The 11260-nt window shown below is 33.6% G+C and overlaps 1 protein-coding gene across 1 annotated transcript; it reads right to left on the reverse strand.

Annotated features, from left to right (window-relative positions):
• Positions 1–3852: 3852 nt before the first annotated feature.
• Positions 3853–11205, reverse strand: LOC106052023 (uncharacterized). Its single transcript, XM_013207267.2, has 3 exons — positions 10836–11205; positions 8483–8635; positions 3853–7396 (listed from the first exon to the last, which is right to left on the reverse strand). The coding sequence occupies exons 1-3, from the start codon at positions 11116–11118 to the stop codon at positions 7158–7160; spliced, it is 675 nt and encodes a 224-aa protein (XP_013062721.1). The 5' UTR covers positions 11119–11205; the 3' UTR covers positions 3853–7157.
• Between the last annotated feature and the right edge of the window lie 55 nt (positions 11206–11260).

Consider the following 11260-nt stretch of genomic DNA (forward strand, 5'->3'; position numbering starts at 1 on the left):
AGTTAAGACTTTGCACAATTATTCATTGTCGATGACAACACATGAATCAAACATACAAAAATTACCAATTAGCCTTAATTAAATAATTCAGCTTTGCATGGAAAATTTACTAATCTAAAGGGAAATAACCTTTGCAATAATGAGAGAATAGAAATGGTATGTCTATGAATAATAAATATGGCAGCGATTGAACAGTGCTCTCCCCATAAAACGCGAAACATAATCATGATATAATCGAGTGTTGTTTTTAAGTTTTATATTGAACTTGTTAAAATATATATTTAACTAATGTTAGACTGGGCAAGACCGAATTTCCGACACTACTAGACTTAGCGACAACCCACGGACTCTTAAAGAGCGCCTACACATTTCAAAAATAGAATTTTGAAAAAACAATATGCATATTAAATTTAAGAAAATAAGAGAAATTCCATTTAAAACCGTACAGGCCTATTTTTAGATTTATCAATGTTTATAAGAACATTTATATTGAGGCTTGAAGTGGGTTGGGGCCCACACTTATTTAATTAACATCTTGCACTGGTCTAAGTCTGATTTTCATAAAGGGGGTCTTCTGTGTAGCTTAATTGATGTAATACCAAAGTGTTTCTAAGCTATTTTGCACTTTATAAAAGTATACTCAATTTTTGTGCACTTAAAGGACTTCAGAATGAAATCTTTAATCTTTAGTTGGCAACAGTGATCTTTCAATCCTTGACATTTAGTTCTTTGTAGGCAATGTAGGCTATGGTTCAAAATCTCTACCTATCTTCCTCTTTCTGTTTTCTTGAGGTTCCATTTTATCGCCTCTATATTTCCCTTTCAATTCTTTTTTTTCATCTTAGTGTAATTTATTAGCTTAAAGAACTTATAAGGCGGATCTTAAAAGTCAAAATGTAATTAAGGAGCAGATTAGGTCTACTATGATGATTTATAGAAGAATGAAAATCGTTTATTCATGTAGGGTTGGACCTGAAGAAAAACCAAGCATAGCAATACATTTAATGTAGTTTTTTTTTGTTTGACCTAATACACTAATAAATAGCGGTGTTCCTACATTCAATGCTGTTCATATAAATATGATCAAACCACAAACGGACAGAAGCCATTAAAGAATGGAATTTGTTGCCTGAATCAGACTGGAGAGTTTAAATCATTGATTAACATTCCCAACGACTTTGACTCATTGATTAACTTTCATGACTAGATTGACGCATGCAATGCGTAGGATAGAATTATCCTCCATTTAGAAGTAACGTCTGAAATCTATAAGATCAGGTTTTGTTTTCATACATAGCAATGGGCAGATGGGGGGGGGGGGGCGGCGTTCTAGGTATATGTTGAACGAACGATGTGCTCTTGGTACTTCTGATACACGATACTAAATTAGCGATAGTAATTTTACACTATCTGATTTACTGGCATTGTTCATTGTTTTCAAATGTTTAATTTTGTCCTTTGGGCCTGCACACAATATTTTTGTCCTGCTTTGATGTGTGAAATAAGATCATGACAGTCTTCACAAGGCATGTCCGTTAAATAATAATTTATTTTTGGGTTTTAACTCAGCTTTGTTTACCTAGAGTGCTTTCCCTTCAGTGCACTGTTAGACTTTAATTAGAGCAGTGATTCCCAAAGTGGTCTATATAGACCCCCAGGGGTCTACGAAGACTTTCAAGGGGTCTACGAAAGTGAAAAAACAAATTGGGGGTCCATGAGATGTCCAAGGGGGTCTATGATAATAGATTTCATATAAGCAGGTCGTGACTTTAATTTTTGCATCCTATTAATGTAATTCTTCACACTATATATAATTTGTAACTTAGTTAATCATTTAAATATTTATCCTGCTATTCGAACGAAAGATTGTTGTATATAATTTCAATACTTATTAAAATAACTTAATTTTGTCTTCATGTAAATAATGTTTAACAAAAAGAAATGTAGACTGTCTAGCGTTGATTATATAAAGTTGTACATTCTTTCCTTGTCAACCAAGCGGTTACCGATTGCCTTTTTTATGACGATATGAAACTAATTACGATTGAGGATCATCTGCGACAATATCACCCTGATAAAAAGATATAATTTGAAAAACTTTTGAACATTCAAAGATAAAGTTCAGAATATACCCACAAAATCTCTATTCAACATCATGTAGAGAAGATGGTGGTTTATGAGTCTTACAATATCTGTTCACTTATAGCAAAATAAAGGTGTGGTGGTAGTGGTTAAGCGCTTGGCTTCCGTAATTGGGGTCCTGGGTTCGAATCTCTGTGAATTTTGAATTTCAGGATTTTCAGGGCTCTCTGAGTTCACCCATCTCTAATGGGTTCCTGACTTATGTTAGTAAAAGTAAAGGCGGTTGGTCGTTGTTCTGCCCACATCACCCTGCTCGTTAACCGTTGGCCAAAGAAACAGATGACCATAACACCATCACAATGTCTGAAAGGGGAAATTTACTTATTTATGGGAAAATGCGGAAAAACACCATAGGTAAAACATTGATTTTTACCAGCCGTTGTACTTTTAAAACCTGTTTTACACAAACCCACATCTGATATTATTAAAAGAATTTCTTTAAGCAACAATACAGTTCAAGGTTGCTTCGGTGGCATAAGTTATAAAATTAAAAGCTTCATATGTAATTCTTTGCAAACGACATATATAAGTTTGGGCTCAGCAGCGTCACAGGTTCTGACAGGATGTAGTGGTGTGTGCTGCAAACTGCATTATGGTCGCCGGCTCCTTATTTTTCCTCAGGTTAACCCACAAAACCTTTCCCATGTTTGAGTTGCAAGACAGGAGAGTTTTGAATTCAGTTTTACTTCTGCTAGGTGGGTAGCCATCCAAGACTAATGAGCCCTTCATGCGCGAAGCTTACTGGTTTAGGCGACAGTCACTCGCCTTCGCTCTTTCTCCCGATAATGATAACATCTTCTCGCTGTCTCAATATTTGAGCAACTCTACGTCAACAAATACACGAGAAACTGCTTTTTGCGAAAACTCTTACAATGATACTTAAGGCCATTGTGTTTGGAGATTCCAGCAATACATAAAGCTATTTTAATTGGTTTTGAATTTTATCAATAAAAAGAGAGATCTCTAAAATCTCTAATATGTAGCTTTAAATTACTTTTTCACTTTTCAACTCTCTACAGATAGAAATTAGGAGGCGTTTTGGCTGAGCGGTAAAGTGCTTGGCTTCTGAACCGGGGGTCCCAAGTTTGAATCCTGTTGAAGACTTGGATTTTTAATTTCGGGATATTTTGGGCCCCTCTAAGGCCACCCAGCTCTAATGGGTACCTGACATTAGTTGGGGAAAGTAAAGGCTGTTGGTCGTTGTGCTGGCCACATGACACCCTCGATAATCGTAGACCACAGAAACAGATGACCTTTACATCATCTGCCCTATAGACCACAAGGTCTGAGAGGGGAACTTTACTTTACTTTTTCTACAGATAGAAATTAGTTTTAAAAATGTTGAATTTACAAAAATTTGAAAGTTAAGCAGGGGGTCTACCGAAAACCAGAAAACATGGCAAGGGGTCTACGAGACAAAAAAGTTTGGGAACCACTGAATTAGAGCATATTTACAAAGCCACATTAAGACAAAAAGAACATGAGAGTCATTTTAAAATTTCTATTCCTTTTGTCAAAAGTAACTGCTTTAATTGTATACCGGCATTATCTAAATATATTTTCAAATTGATTTATTATAAAACCTACAAAATGTTTTTTTTTGTTTCCTTTTCTAGTCTACAACTAAATACGAATATAGAGCAGATAGATTTGTACTTTTCTGATAACATTAATTCATATTTTGAGATGAAGAAAACAAGTACACAAGAAGATGCATAAAATTTCATTGTATTGTAATAAAAATCATTTGAGAAAACTGGTTGAGATGATCAAGTACATAGTTGTCTTGTGTACAAGTGTAAAATAAACACTCATTTCAAGGTAAAAGGATATGTCACTTTAAATATATATATGAGAAAATATATACATGGGAATAAGTTTGGAATGTAATGTAAAAATTGCAACAAAACTCACACACATTTTTGTAACAATGTCTTAATTCCTGACAACAGATAATGTAGCTAAAGCTAAAGTCATTTAAATTTAGTTGCATAATTTAGAAAAAACAAACAACCACCTTTTAGTGATACGAAAGAGATGACAAGTACAATGGTAAATGACAAGTAAATTATGTGACATTGAGTAAAATGTTCAGAAAACTTCTCAACTGAAAGAGCAGAGAAACTAACTAAAAAGTCAACAAACAAATCTTTACAGGCTGCTGGCATTTAAAAGAAATATCTGTTTAAGATCTGAATAGCTATGAAATACAAGAAACACTGGTAATGAAATTTCTGGATGGTTGCTTGGTGATGTGGTATGTTTTAACCATGTCTAAAAGTACATTCAAAAAGTCTGAAACAAAGAAACAAACAAAAAAAAAGACAAATTTAATGTCCACTAAATAAATAAATACAGACATTTTTTTTAGATAAATGAAAAAAGTAATACTGGCATCACCATGAGAATAACAAATAAACTGGCATTATTGCTACATAAATGTCAACACAAAAGCTTTGATAAAAAAAAACAACAAAAAAAACACCAGATGCAGAAACTACTGAAGAAGGACTAAGACATCTTTGTAGAATAACTTGTGTATCAATAAAACCTGCTTAGGCTTTGCTATCCTGCCCACTGATGAAAGTACAGACTTGTTCCTAAGTAGCTACAGAATGAAAATAACACTAGTCCTACCATGGACAAATATTTCAGTACAGACGCCATACAAATGTCTAGTTTTATAAATCATTAAAGAATCAGAAATAATTCAGTTTTTGTTTTGTTTTATTTTGTTTGTAAAATGTTTTATATGTTTTGGATGTGCCTTCACAGATGAAGATAATTTACTTCATAGTCCAAACCTCCGGCAGGACAACGAGGGATGGAAGCAGGCAGGGTTTGAGCCCAGGACCTTTGATAAGTCTGAATGACAGTCCAGTGCGCAAATCGCACGACCAGGCATATGCAGATATTCCTTCAGAAATCAAAGTCCAAACATCTGCAAGATTGTGTGGGGTGGAAGCAAGCAGAGTTTAATTTGGGAACATCTTGAGAACAGCCTGAAGCATATAATATACCACACAGCCAAGCAACCATCCATTTTATTTTTTCCACCAGAATGTTTAAATGAGCATCATTACAAAAAGAAAAAACACAATTTTACTTGAACAGTAAAAGTTAATTACTTGAACAGTGAAAGTTATCTTATAAGTGACAGATATTTGTTCAAGAAGATAATTTCATCCAAAGCTCATTTAATTATGAGTGAGAGTGAAACAGATAAAATTACTGAATGACACCATCAAACTGAGGCACTGATATGTCAATAGACTAAAATACCACTGGAATGTACACCAATGTAAAACTATGTAGTAAAACTTATGTACAATATATCTCTCTATACATATTTCAATTTTCATTGAATTTACATAAAAGATAAAATAATGAGCATAGAAATTGTAAAAGGAATGTCTGGGGCAAAATATAATAAGACCCCTAATCAATCAATCATTAATTCATCTTTTTTAACACAGAAATGTAAATTTTTACATATAGATTTAGTGAACTATCTGAAGTTTTAAAAATAAATATCTTTTTGCAAAACAAAAAATCTTCAAGGGTTAAAAAATGATGGCTACATTTTAAAATCTTCACAAAACATTGCTTACAAAATACAATTCTGTTTTCTGATTGATTATTAAATACCTTTTTCTATCATGCCTACAGAATTAAACTTTTTTAAAAACATTGAAATTTTATTTTCTTATTTTACAAATTTTTTTTTGACAAGACATTAGAATGTCCAGTCTTTTACAGATGGACACAGAATAAATTCATCTGAAAGTACCGGTATAGGAACAAATTTAAAAGATTTTTTTGTTTTGTATGGTAGCCCAATATAGTATGAAATGATAAGATTGAACAGATTAGAACAGAAAAGATTAAAAGAAAAATGTACACATAATGTAAGACCATTCTGTCTTTATGATGGACAAAGTATAAAAATTTTAAAATCAAAATGTGTCAGTTCAGGTATATTTAATTTATAATATATAGTACAGCTGTTGTAAAGTATGTACAGTAGAGTAGTAACATTTGCTGTAGAAAAACACTTAAAAATGTACAATACATATTTACAAAAATGTATACATCTCAATATTATTCTCTGAACAAGTCGCTTGTTCATGATGGATATGAAGATTTTAAAAAGTCACACTTTGGCCTTCAACGAAGTATGCTATCAAGACACCACATATATATTACATAATACAGCCCATGCTGACCTTTAAAAAATTATTTTTAAGTTAATGTAAACTAAGGTTTCACTAAGGGCACAGCCCTCTACACCAAAATCAGACTGATGCGTTCCCTGGTCATGGCCACATTCTTATATGCTTGCGACGCTGACTGTAGCTTGAAAAGAGGTTCCTAGCAAAGGAATTAAGATGCTACAGAAGGATCCTAGCTATCACAAATGAAGAGATTAGAGACAAGCTTTCTACAGCCATTGGACCCCATGATGACCTGCTAACTATTGTAAAAAAAATTTAAACTAAAACTCTATGGCCATATAACAAGGTCTTCAGGGAACAGTACCAGGAAAAAAAAGAGAAGAGGCAGACAGAAAAAGCAATGGGAAGACAACATAAAAGAATGGACGGGCCTGCTATTGAAAAAGGTTCTATTCGAGGCAAAAGACAGAGAAAGAGAAAGATGGTTGGCAAATCATTTTGACATTTTTTTTAATTAGCTGCCACAAGTCAGTGGTGTTTAACCCATTTATGCATGGAGGCCATATACAGTTCATGGTCAGCATCAATGCCATTAATCGCAAAGCCCAATGGAATATATCCTCTGCAGCTTAACTATGCACTGTGGGCTGAAGTTTCTAGGGGCAGGGTATGTCCCTGGGACCATAGTTTAGGCATCAGAATGTTATAAGCAAATATTCTTTGGACATCTTCTTTACATAAAATTCTACCCCTATGGTTTCTTTATCTAAGGTTTATCTTATTACCAAACATCAACATACACAACATACACACTGACACTAAACAGATCTTTAAACATTACTAATATCTAGCAAACTCTCCCCTAGCATATGTCTGAGCCCTGGCATCACGATCTTTGTAAGACTTGATCCTTAGGAAATCTACAGTGTGACACATTGCAGCAAAAAAACACAGCACTGGAACTATGGCACAAACTGCATAAGAGTAAGACAAGTGGTTGGACTCTGGCATGGGCAGCCACTTGGCGTCCTTAGCTGACATTATTCCAAAAATTATTATTGCTATAGCTACTAACAGACCTATGGGGAATAAACAAAAAAGAAGAGTTAGGTCTTAAGTTGTATTTTCTTAACTTATCTTATACAGTACGGATGTTACTTCAAAAAAGAAGATTATTATGTCCTACCACATTTCAAGTGTCAATCTATTCATGCATGTTAATCAATGAATTATATTTATTTTTGTTCTCTAAAAAATTCCTATCATTGCACAAGTAAAGTTAAAATTTGGTAAGAATAGAGCACATGAACTTTAAACAAATTGCACAGTTGGTGATACAGAGTTTTGTTCAGAGTAGGATGCTAACTCTAACCTAGATTGCAAATTAATACAGTTACACATATATTAGAAAAAACAGGAATAATACATCTTTATAAATGAAAAAGTAGAAAACACCAAACTGTGGGAGATGAGTGGACAGAAAAATATAGAAGTGCAGATCTTAGGGAGGAAGTGGAGATGGATTGGTCACACCCTTAGAAAAGATACCAGCAACAGAGCTAGGCAGGCCTAAGAGTGGAACCCCCAGGGAACAAGACGCAGAGAAGACCGGGAAGAGCTGGGAAACCATCAAAAAACTAGCAAGAGACCGTGGAGAGTGGCATGTTTTTGTCGAGGCCCTATGTTCCATGAGGAACTCAAAGGAGTGATGATGATGATGATAAATGAAAATTATTACTTGACTTGGATAACATTCATTTTATCATATTATATTATCATTGAGTAACAAATGAAAATAATGTTTCCATTTTATTATATAAAACTTTTTTTTCAATTCACATTACTTTATCATCAGATGTTAGCTTGTATCTCAAATTTTGCCCATGGCTATATCAAAAGTATTGTACATGTCCTGCACTAACAGTAATTACCCTTTAAATGTCTGCATACTACTCAATACACTTCAAAGATTTGTGAAATATATGAAAGAATTAGAAATCTCATCCTTCACATGAGTGCACTCAAAACCTCGCAAAGTTTGAACCATAGTTACATAGTTTTACTTTAAGCAAAAAAAAATTTTTTTAAAATAACAACATTACATTTCGTATCGAATCGGCTAAAGCCGGCAACTCCGGCTTGAAAGAGTTATATTGTCTACCCACCTTCATTGGCATTGATGATTGATGAAACCAGCAAGAGTCTATGCTCCTTGTAAGCACTGACCATCCTTGCATAGTAGAGAATGTTGAGAATTATACACAGAGGCTGAGTGATGAGACCAAGGGTGACAAAAATCACCACAGCTTTGAACCAAGCTGAAAAAAAAAGCCAGGTAAGAAACTCACATTTAATAAGTGACTTCCATTTAGTTTGGTTAACTCCCTTTGTGGAATTTTGCTGTGCTAAGTTTAAAAAAAATAATAAAGGGATCAATCAGTGCTAGATTGGTAGCCGCTAGATCTATATCTATTGTAAATAAAGCATCGTTCTAAATTTAAGGATATAGCTGTCAGTGTAGAGAGAAATTATCTGCAAGGGAACAGAATTACTGAAAATGAATTAACTTTTTAAAATTTTATTTTATTGTAAATACCGGTAATCTAACATTTATATTAGATTTTATTTTAAAGAAACATGAATTGGCTACAAAAGTAGGGGGAAGGTGGGGCTAGTTGTCACAGTTGTCAGATTTTGATGTTTTAAACATATTTAGAATTCATTGATTCTCACCAAACGTATCATGCTGTAACTTAAACATTCAGACAACAATTAGAGTAAATGAAATAAACTTTATCTCTTCATGTATCAGAGTTATACAACAAAAAAAGTGGCTGGGTTGAGGTTGTGACAATTTGCCCCTCACCGGGGTAAGTTGACACAGGGCATGGGGTAAAATGTCACACCTTAAAAAAATCACCATATAAATATATCTTGCTAAGTCTAAAAGAAAAAGCATATTAAGTCAAGACTTTGTTCTTGTAGTAGTTTCCTTGACTGGTCGTCGTGAAAGAATGATATATATATGAAGGTTCTGAAAAGTTTTGGACCTAACAAGGAAAGCTGTAGGTTTTTCTTCAAAATAATGTTTATTTATTGTTTATTTTTTTCTATATAATATTTGTAAAATATCTGTTCACTTCTTCCAGCAATGCACCCACTTCCAACCTATCTAAATAGTAGGACTAGGGAACTTCCAACCTATCTAAATAGTAGGACTAGGGAACTTCCAACCTATCTAAATAATAGGACTAGGGAACTTCTTTCCTAAAATAAATGTAGCGCTCGGAGGACATCTTTTCTGTATGTTGATGCTGGCATAACCTTTGTAAACAGCATTATTTAAGGAGAAAGTCGCTTAATACTATTTAGGTATCATCCATAAAAAGGAATCAATAAAACAAATAATTATTAATAAACAAATATTAATATTAAAATTTGTTTTCAAAATGTTTAATCTTCATTGGGGCAAATTGTCACAACTGTGACATATTACCCCAACCTGTGTGACAACTTGCCCCACAACAATTTTCAGAACATTTAATCCAAATAACATTTTTTTGGATCAAGCGTTAAGAAAAAACCTAATTTTAATGTGTAACTAATACACAGAGACATGAAACAGTGTAATGTTAGACAATCATTTTAATATTATAAGTGTTTTACAACAAAATGACACAAAAATAAAATTCCACTTTCCGAACAGTCAAAAACAATGAATCATGATAATTTTAAAATGCGAAAAGGTATTGACTTCATTTTATAACTATTTGCAAATGTTTCCATAAACATCTCAGCTGTAGTTTCAAATTTTTAATAGCGCATCACATTATACCGATATAGTGTTTGTGACAACTTACCCATGTGACATTTCGCTCCACCTTTCCCATAATATATAAAGAAAATATTTTTTTTTAATTAAATTAAAATTGAGCACACATAATGGAAATATATAACAAATTTACTAAAAATTGATAGGTTAAACTTGAAGATTTAACCTTTAAGTTAGATCCATACATTTTATCCATTTATTAAATACTGAAAAAAAAAACAACTAACTAAATACAGAAGTGTATAAATTTCATAAATGACTAACAAATTGTATTATTTACTTTTTTTCTGGTCCAGCAAAGAAAAGTGAAAAAAGTAACACAATCTAGGACAGTTAAAATAAAGACAAGGCGAGGCATAAGCTGCCCTTTAAACAATTTCCAAAGGGCACTCTTCTGTTATATTATGTGTCATCCTAAGGTCCACTGAAAAACTGTAAGCACTGCCTCTCTACTGCCCGCAACCCCACATTTACTTGAACAATGCTTTTTCAAGTTTTTGTAGTGTGGATTTGTAATACACATTTAGATCTATAAGTTATATGTAATAATGATATCTAATATTATGTTGTATTATATTAAAAATGGTGAACAAATAAGAACTAGGACTAGAATGAAAAGTCTAGACCAACTAATGTATTGGAACTAGACTAACTAGACTATATTAGATCTATACATATATGTTTACCTGGATAAATCCAATCTACGATTTTCCTCAAATCTCTGTCAAACACATAGTTACATCCGTAGTATCTGTTCCCTAATATGTCGTTGGCCCAGGATGGCGCTGGGTAGCCGTCGGCTCTGAAGCAAATGGACCATAATCCGATACTGGGGATACCTGTGTCTCTAGTTTTCTCGGCCTGCTGCCAGTACGGGTAGGCGCTGGCGAACAGAAGGGCTATGATGGACACTCCAATAAGAATAGTCCCAGCAATTGTCCAGCCCGTCACCCGTCCAGAGTTCCCCATTTTGAAACAAGATTTGTTGTGTTTTTGTAAGGAAATCAAAATGTCATAATTTTAGGAGACACATCAAGTCTATTTTCGGCAGGAGACAGGTAGAGTTCAGTTAGGACTACAGGTAGAACAAGCTCAAAGGTTCATCAACTAT

This window comes from Biomphalaria glabrata, chromosome 17 (assembly GCF_947242115.1).
Source record: "Biomphalaria glabrata chromosome 17, xgBioGlab47.1, whole genome shotgun sequence".
Classification (NCBI taxonomy): Eukaryota; Metazoa; Mollusca; class Gastropoda; family Planorbidae; genus Biomphalaria; species Biomphalaria glabrata.